The 19,217-nt window shown below is 38.7% G+C and overlaps 1 protein-coding gene across 2 annotated transcripts in view; it reads right to left on the bottom strand.

Moving 5' to 3' along the window:
• vps8 (VPS8 subunit of CORVET complex) overlaps positions 1-19,217 on the bottom strand; it is a 132,993-nt gene that overhangs the window by 78,041 nt on the left and 35,735 nt on the right. For both annotated transcript variants that reach the window (XM_034016381.3, XM_059032092.1), the window contains exons 21-30: positions 18,206-18,428; positions 15,574-15,663; positions 12,873-12,924; positions 9,930-9,972; positions 9,262-9,334; positions 7,775-7,894; positions 7,326-7,397; positions 1,731-1,850; positions 1,204-1,260; positions 245-327 (exon numbers count right to left, since the gene is read on the bottom strand). In XM_034016381.3, coding sequence (XP_033872272.2) covers positions 245-327; positions 1,204-1,260; positions 1,731-1,850; positions 7,326-7,397; positions 7,775-7,894; positions 9,262-9,334; positions 9,930-9,972; positions 12,873-12,924; positions 15,574-15,663; positions 18,206-18,428 — 933 coding nt within the window. The remainder of the gene's footprint in view (positions 1-244; positions 328-1,203; positions 1,261-1,730; positions 1,851-7,325; positions 7,398-7,774; positions 7,895-9,261; positions 9,335-9,929; positions 9,973-12,872; positions 12,925-15,573; positions 15,664-18,205; positions 18,429-19,217) is intronic.

Here is a 19,217-nt window from a genome sequence, read left to right as displayed (position 1 = left end):
CTGACAGACAAAGAGGGCTGGTAGAAGACGCTCAGTTGGCAGGTGTTTCTCATGTAAGTTGACTCTATGGGCTGTCCTGGAGAAAGCACTCTGATCATGAATTATTAGTACTTGTCACGTATCCCTTGCAGGCTTGTAGGCTTGTGATGTGGAACACTGTCACGGAGGAGGTTTCTATGTTCTTTGCCCAGACCCCGTACATTAATTGCAATACAGACAGAAAGACGGAAAGACAGACACTCACAACTCAGCCTTCTCAGCCAGACTGATGAGCCGCTTCTCTTCAAACTGTACCACTCCTCCAGCATGAAGCAGCTCCAACAGAACCTGCAGGCAAACAAAAACACAGCCAGTCATCCTGAGCAACTCACTCAGCTGTCAAAGTGTGGAAAAAATTCTGCACTGTACCTGCCGGAGCCCTGCTGCAGGCATGCCTCAACGACCAAACGCTTGAAAATGATTATTGTCAACTTTTTCAACACTGCAGACCTGTATACAGGTCTTAAAGATTACACCACTCTAAAACAGCAAACAAATGTACTAATACAAGTATGTAATATGTGTCTAACATGCATATTCTTTCTCTGTGCAAGATATTGAAACTACTTAATTAGTTATACAAAAGGCAATCTTGGCGTAAAGTTACATAATCAATTTATATCCTGATAATCCACAAGTTGTTTTTTTTTTTTTAGCATGTTGCAGCACTTGGGAATTCAGATATCCGTGGTTAACCTGGGATTACCCCTAAAAATAAATATTCCCCGATATTGTAAAATGCAAAACAAAACAAAACAAAACAAAAAAATCCAATTACTGTTTTTTCCAGAGGTGTATAGGTTGAGCAAAAATCAACCACTTACTGCTGAGAGTTGAGAAGGTTGTTACCCAACAAGCCCATGTTAAAATTCAAGATTTACGGGTATAGAAGCCTAAACTATGGAAGAATGTAGTAAAGATTCACCCAGGAATCGTATTTTTAGTGTGATTTTGAAAACAAAGTGCTTTGCCCTTATTTAACCCTTTACAATCTGTAACAACATTTCAGAACTCAAAGCACTCCCTTTATTTACAATCATAAGCTATTATTTCCAAATTAATCATGTGTTTTAACTGTAACACACAATTCCCTCTGTAAATTGGCAGTGTATGCATGATGGTAACCCTAAACCAACGCCATCTCCTGCCTGACAGTGGTGTTACCTGCTGTCTTTCTGTATGTCTGGAGTCGTCATCAGGACTACAGAGAAATTCAAGGACCTGTAAAAAAATAAAATAAACACAAACCAAATAAATGCAAATTATGTCATTTAAACTGTCTATATGTCTCTGCCTTGGTCTGTCATTGAATAGCTTGCTTATTGTTGTAGACGGAACAGTTACCAAGAAGGTTAAGGGCAATACACACGCCACCCCTAGTCGTTCATCACTCTAGAAAAAGGATAGCATTTTTTGAAACAATAATCTTGTGAGAGGGTTTTGCTCAATAAAATCATTGGCATATATTTGAAGAGCGGACGATCATCTATTCAAGAATACCAAGACGTTTAATAAGCAGTCTGGGTAAAACGAACAACAAATGTCCCACCGCCTTCAGCACCACAAACCAGCAGAGGTGTCTCAATAACTCTGAACAGCACTGTATAGAAATAGCTACCATTACTGTGCAGCACGTCCCTGTTAGGAAAAAACTGTACTGCAGTTTACTGTGCCTGTCACTGTGGAATTACCTGGTCAAAGAGCTTCCTGTTCACAAAGAGAGTGTTGTCAGGCTTGGAGAGCTGCCTGGCGAGGAAGGTGAAGAGACAGCCCACCTGGGAGGGAGTGAAGTCTGAATTGTCCACCATAACCTGCCAGAAACAGAACAGAGGAGACTGTGGGAGTCTAGACTGCAATCATTGAATCGCTGTTGAGCAGTGAGTTTTTGTTTTTATAGCCAGCTGCTGAGATTTGTTATCTCTAAAATACACTCACAGCCATGCATATGTTCAGGATAAGTGGTTCCCAAGATATAGGCTTAAATAGCTGACCAAATGAAGTGTCAGTACCATGAGAAATTAAGTCACCGTTATTTATTTTTCTTTTTACAAACATCATGTTTCATCAGATTTGGGTGCTGAAAACATTCTTCATTATCCAGACTTGTGCCAAGAAATCCTCTTTTCAAGAGTCATCATAAATAGATCTCTAGATAAAAATGTACGTGTGAAATACATAGGTACTGTATAAACAGAAATATGCAGAATATATACTCACATACTGTTAATATGGGTATGAATCCCCTGAGGGTAATAAGCACATTCTGTATATGCTGTATGCAGTTTTGGCGTTCCTACCACCTGATCAATAATCTTTCACTTCCTGGGCCATCACCAGCGATCAGCCACTGTTGGTCTGCTGATTTGAGGCTTTCACACGATTGGCAACAGGTAGTTTTGAAAATCTGGAAGACTATCTGTTCTACAAAGCAAAATCTCCCTAGCTACAGTAACCTATAGTATTTACTATATAAATCGTTCAAATAGGCGAATGCGTCATGTATGGGGGGGGGGGGGGGGCAAGATAAACTCGGTGCAGGACTGGAGTGAAAATCTGTTAGAAATAGAGCTTCAAGACTTTAATATGTCATTTATCGGCTTGAATTTCACAGTGTACCATTTTGTTGTATAGTAATGCATATTTAAAAACAAATTAGTACTCTATTTGCATCTTCAGCTACTCTGTGTTTTCAAGGTTTTATGATTTGTGTCCAGGCAACAATGAAGGAATCCTATTCAGTCTTCAAGGCAACATTTATTTAATGATAATAGCTGCCTGCTTTAATTGATTTAATTGAAGTGTAATTTGAAAAAACATTTTAACAGAGTATACTGAAGCATTTCCTATGCTGGTTACTTCTCTCTTCACAAATTGATTATTTCACACATAACCCTTGTGTTTTCTGTTGATCCTACTTGACTTAAAAGCAGAGCTTTTACACTCCTACTGTAGCCATACAAACAACAAGAGGACCCAGAAAGCTTTAGGAAGGCATAGATGGATCACTGATTACTGTGAAAAAATATTCAAGGTACTTCGCTATTATGGAAATTCTTATATACCACAGATCTTGTGCAGTATAACAGTTTGAGAAATACTCTGTTTGTTAACCTGGCTCACGCCAGAATGTTACTGCTGTTAAAACCAAAGTACTCCTAGATCTCAACTGACACTTATGTGTGCACTTCAACAGGAAAGATTAGAGGAGAAGAAATTGCTGCTGTTTTCATGTCTCACTGATTGCCTCTCTTTTACTGATTCAAGTGGGTCTTGCTCTTTGCTGAGGAGAAGCTGCCCAGAGGAATCAGTGATTGTTCTGAGGAGGCATTGCTTATGTTCACGTTTGAATGCAGTGGATCTGTATGCAGCCTCGTGATTTTGGAGATGTAGAGATATAGATTTATAGATAAAGCAATGGATATAAAGGTTGCATACAGATCCACTGTACAGTGTTCAAACGCTTTTATATGAGAGTTTGGTGCAATCCTCCCTTTAATCTGCAGTTCCATCCATGTCCCTGCCACACAGCGATTTGATCTCCGCAATACTATTTCCACAGAAAATATAATTTTGCATGACTGAAGAGCCAGAAATTAATAAAATAAAAAACTACCCTATGAACACAGTCATTGTTCACAAAGGCACCCAACGAAAGCAGTGTATTGGAACTGAATCAAAGTTTTACTTATTCACTCACCAATACAAAAAAAATTGATATCTGTAGCACACATGCCAACAAGCAATTTCCTTATGTTGGCAAGACTGCTATACACTATAGGATATATGAAAAGGAGGAGGAGGAGGACATTCAGATAAACAATATTTGTTTTCTTGTATTCTGCTATGAAAGATGGTTGTATTTACACAGGTTACAAACCCCCCCCCAAAAAAATCCTGGTCCTTTAAGGTTAGTATTAAAATAAAAGAAAGACTCCATTTTTTTTTTTTTTTTTAAACCCAACCAAAGAAATCTCAATCCACTAGACATCTTCAGTCAGACTACTTGCTTGCGAATCACACCTGCTCAAACCCTTAAGAGTCTTCCTGATCAGCTCTGATTGCTCTGATGGTTCTACTAATTACACATACACAAAAAAGAGGAACAGCTAATGATTAACCAAAGAACAGAAAGTCCTTGCAGCTGGTGATGAGCTCAGGTTCAGTATCTGCACGTCATCTGATGAAGGCAATGGCCTGATTGAAAAAACCCTCTGGTGCGCCATCCAGGATTTTTTAATGAAAAAACAAAACAGCTTCTTATTTGCCTCAGCCAGGTTTGGAAAAACAATGTTTTAATTTAAGTGCACTTCCTGCCCGACCCATCCTGAACTCTTTTGGTGTGTGCTAAGACCTTAATGAGGCTAATGAATACATACAGTACACCCTCGCTATAACGCCCTTCATTATAACGAACCTGGCCCCTGGACCCTAAATAAATAAAAACAAAAAAAAAGATCATATAAACACACACTGTCAACATCCCGTGTCTGTACGCACGTGACGCCACCTCCACAGTGAAGATAACTCTATTGTCATAATAAAAAGTGTGCACTGTGTAACTATGCCTCCGAAACAAAAATAAAATACAATACTGATTGACTTGCTGATTCTGTTTCACCTTCTTCATTATTCAAACACAAGGGCAAACAATGACATTAATGACTCCCCTCAGACGCTACTTTAACTTGCATTTCATTCTCACACTTGCCTGGGAACTAGTTAGCTTCCAATATGTCAGTTTTGTGTTGTGTTGTTCTTTCCCACTAATTTAACAGAATGTTCTCATAATTAGGATGTAGCGGCTTAAGACTTAAAGGCAAACTGTTAAAAGGAAAATAAACACCAAAAGATTCAAGCAATACTCATAAGGAGTATGAAAACAATGTGTGCGTTAATCGAAAAAGATCTTATGCTTATGCTGGCGTTGGTTTCAGGATCCAATGAATCAACACGTACCTGAAAAGGCAGACACAGGCATTGAAATTTGCAAAGGATTTGCACATTTTGTGTGTCCTGAGACAGACAAGCATTCAGTACTTTCACAAAATAATTTGTTCTGTAAATGCATTATCTAAATGAATGTTATTAAATTACATACTTCCTTTTGTTCATATTACATCTTTTGCTGGCTTTTACAGTGTATGTAAGACATACATAAATTACAGGAAAGCATGTCAGAGACAAATAGAAAAGTTATGGGCCCTCTTTTAAGAGACCACCTGCGTTAAGAGACCACTATTTGACTGTCCCTTGAGTGGTCTCTTAATACAGGTTTGACTGTAATTTTATGTTGCAAACAAAGCTGGAAACTATATTGACCATTTGAAAAAAATAGTAACGTAGGCATATCTCTGTCGTGAATATGGGTTGTCAAAAAGAACTCTGTTTTTTGGTTTGTTCAGCTACCATGTGGCAAAGCAAAATTGATTAAAGAAAAAAAAACAACAAAAAAAAAAACTTGAGGATCTGATGAACTTTTCATATAAAACTTTTCATGTTGGGTTGATTTGGAATAAATGCTCAGCTTCAATTCGGGATTTTTGCTTTTTGTACTGCGTTTTAATTCTTTAACGAATAGGATAAAGCAATGGCAGAATAACGCATTCATGAGATGAACAGATACATGTAATTCTACTTTTATTCACAATAGCGATTTCATTAACCTACTCCAACAGTTTATCATTTCATTCTATTTTGATTGTAGTCTCTGCGTATAGGAACACCTCCTAAGGGAACACTTCGCCTAAGGGAACATCCTTGTGGTCAAACAGATTTTTCCCATTGTAAATGCTCCAGCTAAAAGGAACCGGAACGTCACTTAAAAGAACACCTTCTTGGCACTGACAGCAGTTTGTTCACAGCTGATACAGTACTGTTTTATAAAAAAGTGACTTGTCATCGCGAGAGTGCTTTGAGGGACACTGATTGGTTTATTAAATCTTTCCAAAAATCGGCATCATATCATTTCATTGTTTTGTATTCGGATTTCCACCTCATCAATACAAAATGGCATGTAAACAAAATGGTAAAATGTGCCACTGTTTCTCTTGCTACACAAAAGCTGGAAATTGTTCGAGTTCTTCAAAAAAACCTGAAATCAGAAACAAGTCACTTGTGTTTCCCGTTCTGGTGAGTTGCTTCACCATTCTGTTAAATAATGTACATGTCTTGTATATTGCTGCTGCATTTTTTAATGTGTGTAGGGGTGCTGTGTTAATTTAGTTTGACAGTTAGTTTATTAACATTAAGTTAACCCTAAGTATCGACCATTATTTTTGCCTCTGCCATTGTGACAGACCGAACTGAAACCCGGCAGTAATTTCGTAGTACACAGCGATTTAAGCTTTTTGACCCTGTTGTTTTGCTTTAGTTTTAGTTTTATTAACGCTAGTTTGTCTGTTACTTTATTATTATAGTTTATTAACATACACTTGCCGATTGTTTTGCTTTTACTTATTCAGTTGATTTCATATGTTGATGCACGTGCGTCATGACAAGTAATACATATGTACTTATTTATCGATTCATATTGTGTCTGGTGGCTAACTCCATCTTAGAGAACACTTCGGCTATAAGAACACTTCGCTTGCTTCCCGAAGGATGTTCTCTTAGTTGGAGAGTACTGTATGTGTTGTCATTTTACACACACGCACACTGCTGTGCAAAAGTCTTAGACATATTGCATTTTTCTACTCTGATGCATTATGAGCATGAACAATTTACTCAAAGCCTCCACTAGTGTTTTCTACTAATATAATAACCGTGACTTGCATAAAGAAGGGAAAACATTGCGTGAAATAGCTTGCATCACTTGAGTTTCAAGGTGTGGTATCCGAAGCACAATCAACAAGTACAGAGAAACATCATCTTTAATTCTTTAAGGTTATTATCTTCAAGTATTGCTCATCCTTGTTAGACAGCTTTTTGGGTCTTCCAGTCCTGGGTTTGTCAATTACAGATGATGTTTCTCTGTACTTGTTGATTATGCTTTGGATACCACACCTTGAAAATCAAGTGATGCAAGCTATTTTACTCAATGTTTTCCCTTCTTTATGCAAGTCAAGGTTGTTATAATTCGTAGAAAACACTAGTGGAGGCTTTGAGTAAATTGTTGATGCTCATAATGCATCAGAGTACAAAACTGCAACATGTCTAAGACTTTTGCACAGTAGTGTGTATAGATATATATATATATATATAGCCTCTGTGCAAACAGTAACAGTTTAACCACATTTCATGGAACTGTACATTTGTAAAAGGTGAAGCCTTTTTCAAGCTGAATTTACCTGCAGTAAGATGTCCACAATCCGCTGCTGGTACTCAAGCGCTTGTTTATCATTCTTGAAGTCTTCAAAAGTCTACAGAACAAAGCACAACCTGTCAACATGCAGTACAGGCATTTTCAAACAGTGAGTTGATATTTCATACAGTGCTCAGACAGAGGAACGGTTCATGCTACTGAGCCACCAACGCCTTGTGCTGCACTACAGCGCCTGTTAGTTCTGTTCCTTGGAGGTCATCTATGGCTACAGGCAACACTGGAAATACAAGTAAAATGAAAATCCAATCAGTCATTCAAATCCCAGCCTGTATCAAGCGTTTGTCAGCTGTGACCTTTGCCTCCTAAGGAGGAAGCTGCTGCTGCTGCCGGTGACAGCTGCCCTCCAGAACTGCTTGTTTGAACTCCTTGTGGTAGCTGCATGCCACTTTAACTTAAGCCTGCCTGTTTTCTTACCAGAGCCAGCACATTTAGGAACTCCCTGGTATCAAAGTGCAGCAGTGTGCGGATGGAGGGGTACACCTCTTCATCAGGGGCGGCTTCCACAGAGTGCAGCCTGACCAGGAACTCAAACACCTGCAATGGAACCCAGAACATGCATGTAGGCAAGACAGAGATAGATAAAAGTTGATCCAATCCAGGCAAACTGTTCCAAAAATAAAGGCTTAAGTAACATAATCATTAACTCTTACAACCAGGTCAGCTGGTTCACATCATTCCGAGAACCTCAAACATCTGTGGTAAAGAATGGGCGGTTTCAATGGGTGGTTCCCAAGATAGAGGTAATTTTACATCTGCTATGTATGATATACCTAAATACCACAGTGTGTGGTATAACTTCCCTGCAAATGTCAATGCAAGGTTTCATAAAATCAGGGCAAACAATTTCCAAGACATAGCCTTCAGAGGACTAGGATAGGAACTGTTTTTGTGTTGCTCCACTCTGATGACCCTGTTTGACTTCACTAGCTCCAATATGACAATGGGAAGAAGTGGAATAATATTTTAATATTATAGATTGCTACACACTTCACATGCACTGTGCTAACTGTGTGAATGAAGCTGTCACTACGTCCCTGAGTTGTGCCAAGTGGCAAGGTGGAATGGAAACACGTTATAGACAATGACCAAAATGAAGTGAGTGGGCATTATTACAAGTTAGGCAGCCCATGACATTCCCATGTAAAAAGTCTAGTCCTGAATTAAATCCCCACTTCTTGAATTAATACAAAACATAATTACTTAAAACTTCAGCACATCTGTGCCTCAAGGCACCATCAATTTGATTGTAGATGTTGCACCTTAATTACATCGTTTGAAATGTGTCATTTAAATCAGGTTTTATAATGTACTTTGCTCCCATTTCCAGCTGTTTAGAATTCAGTGCACTCGACTTTATGGAAGACAGTTTGCAGCCCAGTTCCGCTTTTCAATCATACTTTTAAACATTCATTAAATCTGCTGCAATGGTGACTTAAGGAAGGGAAATTGCAGTCTGTTTTCACTCCTGGCCCAGAATAAAGCTGCATAATACAACACTACAACACATAACACATCTACAGCTGAACAGACCTTACCAATGTCATGCCAATGTCAGAATTTGTAAACTAAGATCAATAGTGTGGGTCCCTTGATTACTCTGGAAGGCCTGATATAATGGGGGTCATTTACTTAGGCATTGTTGAGGATTAAGTCCACCCAACAATGTAGCACTTGTACCCGGCTGGCGATGGCTACTTTTAAGATGCCTACCTCTCCAAACAGATTGTGTAAAATATTATTGACAATGGATTACCATCCCTCAGGACACTGTCGTAGAAAACCTGGGATCAGGGCAAATAGTGGCCCAACCCAATACAATAAAGTGGCCAGGCAGTGTATATGTTTAAATGAATTATATTTAAAAGAAACAGAATCCAGTTCTAAAAATGCTGGTTACCTACCTGGTTCTTTACCAGAGGAACAAGGTCTTCTGGGATATCACCCAGGGGATAAGCACGTCCAGCCAGACAGCAGCTACAGCAAAGAGAACGGAGGAAATGTCAGCACAGATCAACCAGCAATACACACAGCCGCAAATCAAATTTGATTCATCACAACACGGCCGATGACATTAGTCCAGACTTTTTTTTATCAATTTGTCAAGGGGGTTGATTGAATCAACCTATACCCCAGGGAGAAACCACACCTGGATTTGTTGCACAGCATTTTACAGTACCAAGGAACCAACTATGATTGCAATCAATCACTTATTCATAAGGGTATTCCTAGGACCAGGGTTGGGGTCAATTCCCAATTCCAATTCCATCAAAGCAATTGGAATTGGAATTGATATTTCAGAGACAATAAGTGTTGGGATTGTTCAACTGCTTTCATTTGAACCCAATTTAATTGACTAATAGTGACTTTGATTTAAGTAATTTGTTGCCACCGTGAGAAGCTCACCATGGATAGGTGGTTGATGCAATACAGGTGGGTTCCACAGTCCTGTAAAATGCTGTTAAAAAACAATCCAGCTGTGACTTACCCCAGCAAGTTATAGGTTGATCAAATCAACTCCTTCATATAACTTTCTGACTAAATATTTCTGGAGGACATTTTTCCACTTTACCTTATATATACCAGCAGCTTGTTGCCCATTGTGACTTTTTCATCTGCAAAACGCACAGAAAAATAGTAGTTAAGGTGTTATGAATTAAGATTTAAAAATGTTGACTTTTAAAAAAATTCTTGCATTGTCACAAGCCCATTTATTTTGCTGTTGATAACGCCAGTGTTAAAATCAACAAATCGGTATGTAGCATTGACTTTGGCATTTTCAAGCGGTTGTTATGCCTATCTCGTTATTAAATAATCATGCTAACGTGATTTCCGAAATTATGTTGATTATGTTGATTTATGAAAACAATTTAATATCGTTCTTACGACTATATATTTTGTTTGCATGGGAATTTAAAAGCAAATCCATGTTAATTGTCATAATTTATCAGGAGTTAATTTGCACTTGGAAAATCAGGGTTTTAATTAACAAAATAATATATAACAGAAATTTATGCAATATGAAACAGAAATTTAACAGACCGCGGCTGTGATGCCGACGATACAGAGACTATCCAGACAATTCAATATTTGTAGTTTTAAAAATAATTCAGACTTTTATATACTTGTGGTATGAATTAGATTTATTCAGTTGTTTTAACAATTTGTAACCTTAAGACCAGAATACACTGCCCGATGTAATCGCAGGAAGGGATACATAAAGTACAGTTACAATGGGACGAATCAATAGGCGAAATGATAAGGCTATTATTATTATTATTTTTAATTGTGTATTTAGCAGACTAGGGTGTGTGAACTACGCATCAGCTGCAGAGTCACTTACAAATGTGTCTCACCCGAAAGACGGAGTACAAGGAGGTTAAGTGACTTGCTCAGGGTCACACAATGAGTCAGTGGCTGAGGTGGGATTTGAACCAGGGACCTCCTGGTTATAAGCCCTTTTCTTTAACCACTAAACCACACAGCCCCCAGAGTGCCCACTACCTGCCATACTTACTAAAATACATATATGAGTAGATGTCAACATAAGAAAATAAATTCCAACCAATATACATATATTGCTTGCCCCCCCCCCCATCCAAAATATATAAAGTTTCTTTTTATTTATGCCATTAGATTTTTACCCACACACCACATAATCATAAATCAGCATTTGATATGTGAAGTTATCTAAATAAATGTACATTCTGCATGACAATTTTAAATTAAGTTTACAAATTATACACAAAATAGACATTCCCATTATTTTGTATTTCCATTTGGCTGCTGCTCGCTGGTGGGAGAGCCGTCTCGCGGTTCGCTAGTAGTTTCCATAACAGAGAATTATGCTTCCATTCATTTTATTTCATCTCATTAACATACATTTTGCTTAACGAGTCCCCCTTATTTAGTCGTTGAGACAGGAAGTGATGTACGTGACAATTAAGCTTTTTAATGAGTAATGTGTTCATTAACAACCTTATCAACTCAATTTCAAAACATTAACGGGTTGATTTAATTAACACATTTCCTTTAGCTCTTGTTATTTTACCATGAGTTTGATACAACAACACTGGTTTTTGAAAATCCTACCCTTCCTGTGTTGGAGACAATAGGGCACATGTGACCTCACACAGTTAAGTGCAGCACAGAATCCAAGTGTAAGACCCTCCACTTGTAAGCCAAGAATTTAACTTATACTACAATATGGTGCTGTAGCTATGCCCGAGTTGCAATTGTCTAGTTTTCATTATTTTTCTCCATGTTCCTTTAAAAACATTTAATTTTAACTCCAAGATAACTCATAAGTTATCATATGAAAAAATAAAAAGGTCTGTTTTGTTGGATTCTATTCTTTATGCATGAAACATTTTTTACATTGTTAAAAGAAACCAGCAGCAGTCCAGAGCAGTGTCATTAATTTATAAAAAATAGACTAGGTCTTTTAAAATAGACTTCAAAAGAACATTCATCAAAGCGCAAGTAGCCCCCCCTTGAAATGTTCTTAGTATTCATTTGGTCAGATTATCTTTTTATTAGGGCTGTGCAAGTAATCACATTTTCAGATGAATTCCCTGTAACATGTTTTTTGTCAGCAGGTATTAAATGAAGTTTATTTATAATGTGTTCATTTCTCAACAAGAAAAGTTGCATTCCCCTCATACATATCAATCAAAGGCAAAACAAGTAAATGCTACCGATTTGTCACATACAAATGTCCTTTCCTTAGAACTATCTAACAAGGTTGTACACTAGGAGATGTAGTTGTTTGGCAAGTTTAACTAGGGGTTAAATCTCATAATCCGGGCAGCAGTGTGGAGTAGTGGTTAGGGCTCTGGGCTCTGGACTCTTGACCGGAGGGTCGTGGGTTCAATCCCAGGTGGGGGACACTGCTGCTGTACCCTTGAGCAAGGTACTTTACCTAGATTGCTCCAGTAAAAACCCAACTGTATAAATGGGTAATTGTATGTAAAAAATAATGTGATATCTGTATAATGTGAAATAATGTATAATGTGTATAATGTGATATCTTGTAACAATTGTAAGTCACCCTGGATAAGGGCGTCTGCTAAGAAATAAATAATAATAATAATAATAATTCACTGCGCATGGCGAGGCATTTCCACGGAAACAAGCAAAATGAAAGTAAGACATGAAAATTATTTTATATTAAAAAACGGAAAAAAAGGTAAGACAAATAATTACATATAACTATATAGGCGTGTTTTCCATTGACTTGATTTGTACTCATCAAGGTTCGGCAGTAAAAACGGCAGCACCTCGGGAGAGAGTAAAATGTGTTTCCAAGCAGCTTTTAAATCACTCAGTGCCAAAAGAAACTGCCATTGATTGGTACTCAAACTTGGTATTTGAGTAATTTCAAGAAGAATGAGTGCAAACATCATAAAATGGTAAGGGGACAGTAACACAAACAAAGGGTAATGAAGGCCTTCTGCTTGTATTCCCATCACTCAATCCATTGCACAGTCACAGACATATAAACACCACGTCATACCTGATAGAGACTTCCCTGCTCGCAGCAGCGGGCTAATCACCTGGAGTAGTTTCTATAAAAAAAAAAGAAACATGACCATGATTTATTAAGTGTGTTTGTGTTCCTAAGTGAGACGAGTGGTTTATTTTAATTACTTTTCAATCCCTCAGAAGTAAAACTGATGAAGGCATTAGTTTTAGGGACCTGGAAACGGACACTTTCTAAAACTTTCAGAATAAGAAGTTTTAATGCTTTGGAAAAGTGCGACATGGCTGATAATTAAATGTACCGCTTCATAATTGTCAAAAAACTTAAAGGATTTTTTTTTTTTTTTGTTATACAGTGCATCATAGTCTCGAGAACAGTGAAGTTATTTGTCTGTCAGCCTTACTATCATTTTAGAGTTTTCATATAACTTGAGAACCACTTGTTCAAGTGTGATGAAACTTGCTTAGGACCTTCTTGTACCCTGATGACCATGGCTACCTTCAAGACAACAGTGCACCCATAAGAGACAAGAAACAGCTTTCCATGTCAAAGTAAAATGCATTTCACAGAATTCCTGGTTTGCATACTTTGAACCGAGCACAGACAAAATAGGGCTTTATATTAAGAGGTAATAACCTGAAACTCTCTTCTGTCAAAAATAAACAAAACCACTGCCACACGTTCCCAGGTTCCCCTTGGCTCATATCTATAGTAACGTACAGTATTCATGGGTCGTATGGCTTGTATGCGACTTGAATAACTGCATCACCAAAACAAACAATCATACTACTTTTCCCAAGCAGATATTAGCATACTGCACACCTGATCCCACTGCCGATGCTTAGCAACAAGGCATTGTCTGAATTTCTCAAGCATTTGGAACATATAGGCCTTCGCAGTGAACCTTGAATTATTCAGATGGTACTCTTCCAGGCTCAGCTTTCACAACCTATTTACTCTTTCGACTGCTTTTGCTTTTGGTATGCTGCAACTAACTGGATGCCTAAGCACCACAGTAAGTGGCTTGGTTTTGCTTTTTTAAAAAGACACTGCAGTTCTGCCTATTTTGCTCTCGGCTGGGCAGACTTTCTATCAAACTTTAGCATTTCTTACGGGCTCAGATGGAAAATGCTGGTCTTTATTTCAAAACAGCCTTCAGGGGTTGAATAGCAAATTAGTAGCACCTTCCAGGACAGCAAGGTACAGTGATTACTGCTGCCTCTTATTCCATCAATGAAACTGTGAGTTGAAATCGGTAGTGAAGTGTGCTTTCCAGAATGTAGTAGTTAAAAGAAAGTTAATCAAATCAATGACAAACATTCTGACTAGAAGTCTTCTTCAATGTTGTCTCCGGAATGTTCCTTGCTGTTTTCACACTGTTCTTTGTGTTCTGTGCAGTCTTGAATACAGACGGAATCAAAATCTGTCAGATCTGTATATCATGACAAACTGACTTGTAAGAGGGAGATGCATCTTTTAGCTAGTACAGAATACATTTATCCAATGCTTTGTGAATAAGAAGTTTCCTGATTTTTTGGTTTGTTTAAATAAACAGGATTTATAAAATTTGGAAAAATAAAATGGAAAGTAAAATATAATTGAATTCAATTGAAAAGGAATCCAATAGGTTAATTTAAATCAATCTTTACCCAGACTGATTTTTTTACAGCATTTTATTGCACTGGAGGAATCACTGCCAGTGGTTATCCTGGGATTACCTTTAAAGATAAGTGATTAATGCAAACCAGTAGGGCTCCCTGGTGCTGTAAAATGTTTTAAAAATCCAGCTGTGGCTTATCAGCCCTAAGTCCACAAAGTCAAGTGTTTTGGTTCCTGTCTTCATCTCATCCACTTTCCTAATTAACAGAAACTTGAAAAGAACACTGATGAAGGCGTTAGCTTAAACGTTTGCCTACAAACTTCTACCCGAGTGTTGGAAGTTACGGGTGAATTCACAGACAGTCACATGTCAGAGAATGGGTTCTAGCACCCCGTCTGATGCGCTCATGTTGGCGCTCTCTCATGCTGACAGTGACAGGACACTTCTGGAAATCAGACGCCGCAAGTAAACACAAACTCAATATTTCTAAATAAACTCACAGAGAGCTGTTGATCCTAAACTGTTCGGGCATTTTAGCCTCCCGATAACATTCAGCATCTTGAAAGCTCTTAGAACTTATCAGCATAATAACCTCAGTATAGTTTCCAGAGCCTTTCGTATTAATATATTCTTAAATAAATTGTTTTGAATGAAGCTACTTTACACATCTTCCAGTCTCTTACTCGCTTATATTCATAGCATCATTCTAGAAACTCATAATCATAATCATACAGATGAAATTAATTTGCCAAAATGTATTTAGCATATTTCCAGTAGATGGAGAGAAAGCAATGTGATATAAGTTGTGATACAATGCTGCACAGCTAAAGCCGCAGTCCCAGAGTTCAGACTGACATCAATGATTCCTCTGTGACACGTTATCTCACTCCTCCGCAGCTTTCACTTCTGTGCACTCCAAATGTAAAACTCCACAAATCCGAGTCAAGTAGTTGACACACAACTTTGCTTAATGCCTTCTTCAGTGTTACGATTCAACAAGCAACCTTGGTGGCCAATATTCTTACATTCTCCAAAGGTAGTTAAAGGTTTAAAGACAGAAAGACCCCCCCAGCTCCATTTGAATGAATGTATTCAACACAAGTCAGAACTTTTACACCTATTTGAAGAGCTTACCTCCATGGGATTGATGTAGTCATTCATACCGCTGTTATAGACGTAGATCATAGCGTCATGCAGATGGTGTTCCCAGCACATCTGGACCACCTGAAAAGATACAGTAGCAGGACCGTTTATCGTCTCCCAGCCCCCCATGACATTAGCAATCCTGACTGAGGACGCCCAACCAATGAATCAATTTTCTTCAAAAGAACCCCACGCACCTAACAGTAGTGTTCATGTGAATCAATTGATCAGCGTCATTAGGGAGAGAATACTCCTGTATGTGCTGTGCTCCAGACATGTCCGGGCTGTTACAACGCACACATTATGATCAATGGCTAGTTGATATTCTTTTGATCGTACAAAGGAATAAAACAAAATCAGATCCGAGAGAATTCACACAGACACTGAAAACAGAACGCATCCGCGCTGCGGCTCTTCTCTCAGCTGCTATTCCTGTGACTCGCAGGTTTTCCCTCAGAAGTGCAAGAATTAAATGGGCAATTGTTTGTACATTAAAATTGCCACATATGAGTGTATCGTCCATATAAGAAGAAGTGATGATATTAGATTTATTTTGTAACAAATAAACACAAAGTTTCTCCTAGAACTGCAACTACCCTCACTTTGAAAAGCCCTGTTCACATCAGACCGCTTCCACAGAGGAGCTGTATAAAAACACTGAATTCTGCAGAGCCTCGCGAAGCACATCGTGGCAGTGAAGCGCAGGGGGTCATTAGGAGAGGATTCTCATGTGTTCTGATTATTTAGTGATGCTCCAAGTCCGTCTAATGAGTAAAAGACAGCAGGAGAGGGTCTGATTAATGACTTGGTGTGTTCAGAGAAGACTGGCGCCACCAGCTGTGTGGAATCACAGTTTGTGTTGAACTGCTGAGAATTTGAAGTAGACAGCATCAGCAACCCAAGGGGTTTGAGAATAATATATTTTTCTTTTGATTTTTTAATGCTACATTGAGTGGAAGAAGATTAGGGGGCATGACAGGGAAGTTAGAAATCATGAGATTTTTTACAACAGTGCATTTTTATAAGGGTAATCCTCAAACTGTATGTAAACTTGTTTTTAAAATGTATTCAATAGTACTGTTAGATGGTTGATCTACATAACAGCTCCATTTTAATTGTCTGAACAGTACCATATTACTTTGAATTACTGCCACGCTTAATATACTTAAATGTATGATTATTGTTTAAGTTTCTTAAATGCATTTCTGTTTTGTTTGTATGCATGGTATTTTGGCTAATAATCCTGATCCAGACAGGAAGTTCGGAGAGGGGGGTGTGGCGTTTTGGAGTGTCAATGAGGAGCAGAAGCTAGTGTAGCTCTCGCTGTGGCGTTGCTGTTTAGGGGATAGCCACAGGATCCTCATCGCCCTCACTGAAGCCCTGTCTGGACCAGGAGTGTTTAGTTGTCTTGCTGGTTGACGAGAAAGAAACGCACCGTATAGTATGCGACTCTTAGGAACTGCTGTAAGAAAAGCAAGGGAAAATAAACCAACCTCCTCTGTGTTGAATAGACATTCTCTCGTTATTTCCCTCTCCGAGCTATGTGACCTCACCTAGTCAAACACTGATCTGATCTGCCAGCTCAACAGCTTTCAGTTTAAAGTTGTAGGACTTCTTCACCAACCTGATCAAGTTATATCCGCAGAAATAAACTTCAAAATATGCCTCCCTCAAACACTGTAAAAACCTCAATAACAAAATTGCGCCTTTCCAAAACCGTAGTACTTCTAATTACCACCGCCCTTGAGTAAGCGCTGCAGCTGTATTTAGCAATTTAAAATAAACGCTGCAGCGTTAATTCTAAGTAATATGGTATTTAGAGGCACTCCACTGTGTCAATACATTAAAAAAACAACAGATTTTAAAAATACCCGCACCAAAACTTTATATCCCATCTCTGCAATTAAATGAACTGATTATCAGAATCTCATTCGAGCTACTGCTGCTAGCGTCCTGTGGGTCAGATTAGCTGCTCCATATAATGGAAGAGGCAGGGGTTGTTTTAGGTTCTAATTGCTGTATCCATCACTGTCACACGCACACCAACGCCAGCACAATTCCAGCTAAGTTTGGTGTGTGCACTTAAGGGTCTTCATTCATAATTAACCACTCATTTTCAGCACTCTGACACAACTTTATACACAGACCTTTCAGATTGCATTTGGTTTTAATCCAATAAAATTGTATTTTATACAAATGTAACCATTTTTTATCTCTAATAGGAAGGATTGAGGACTCTTACCTGCATGATTGGATATTTGCCCCAACACAGACCCCAGATTACTGGCAATGACCACAGTATTATTATTATGGATGGTGTCCCCCGATTTCACCATCAATTGCCTCTTTACACCCAGGTACTCGAAAGTGGATGTCAGCGAGCTAGTGACCCCGGGAGGATAAAGGCCAGTCCTGCAGGTGTTCAGCTTGAGCTCACCTCCAAGGCTGGCTAGTAGTGTCCACTGAAGCCCAGCGAGGAAAAACACCTTAAATCTGCGGACAGCCAGGACGTGAACCAGCCATCCCCCGAGTATCGCACGCGACGTGGGGTTTTTCTATAAAATGCATACCAGTCTTCAGACTACCCTTCGTTATGCTGGAATCAATCAGCTCTCTGACGTACCTGCTGGATGTCCAGACTGGTGATGTCCAGGTGGACGATGCAGGCCTCGATGCTGTCCATCATGCCATTGTCCTGGAAGTGGACGAGCAGGTCCTTCATGACGTGGGGGGCAAGGCCTGTCAGCCGGTCACTCAGGATGTACGGCTCCAGACACTCCAGGAACACCCCCTTCGCCACTGAGTTCTCCCCCAGCTTCGAGTAGATCTGGTTAAACAGCAGGTCCCTGCCAAGGAAACACTAATATTGGAGAGTAATGCACAGCAACATCCTTGCACAGCACTGATACTGTATATATGTGTTGTGAACAAAGTGCAAAGTGAATGTCACTTCAAAACAGAGTCTATGCGGAAGTGGAATAATTATGACAAAATGTTACTGCACTACTGAAGTCACATTAGGTTGGTGGTCAGGGTCAGGGTCAAGCGATATATTAGACAGTATAACCCTGTGAATCTGAAGTTTCTCAAATGGTTCCTGGGGTATAAGGTGCAGTAGTAGAGCGGCTTTATAACATGAGCACATAAACAGACCATCAAATCATTTAATACATCTGGTTTCTCCAGAGGGTTCAGACAGGCCAGACCTGTTCTGCTGCACCAGAAACTGCCAGAAAAGCCTTGAGTTGTCATTGCAAGATAAATTAGTACTCAAGTACAAATCTTGAATCCCTTTTTTTATACAACTATAACAACATTAAAAAACATTTGTCTGTGATTATTTACATTGTATCAAATGAGAAGGCCCTAACTAACCCAGTTTAAAATATATTCTATTTCATTTCGTAAACGTTTTAATATTACCGCTAAATCACGTTTAAACATTTAATGTATTTGAAATTTTGCAACATCTCGTATAACCCGTAACACGAAGCACTCTGATATTGCAGTCATTTATTTTAAACTCTATTGATGAGTAGAAGACCAGGAATGGAGAGAAGACTCCCATTGCATAGCAGCTGGTTTTACTACAATTTTAATAAGACACATCTGAGCTTTTTACATACACACTAATT

Source organism: Acipenser ruthenus, chromosome 10, assembly GCF_902713425.1.
Source record: "Acipenser ruthenus chromosome 10, fAciRut3.2 maternal haplotype, whole genome shotgun sequence".
Classification (NCBI taxonomy): domain Eukaryota; kingdom Metazoa; phylum Chordata; class Actinopteri; order Acipenseriformes; family Acipenseridae; genus Acipenser; species Acipenser ruthenus.
This window is presented reverse-complemented; position numbering and strand designations above follow the sequence as displayed.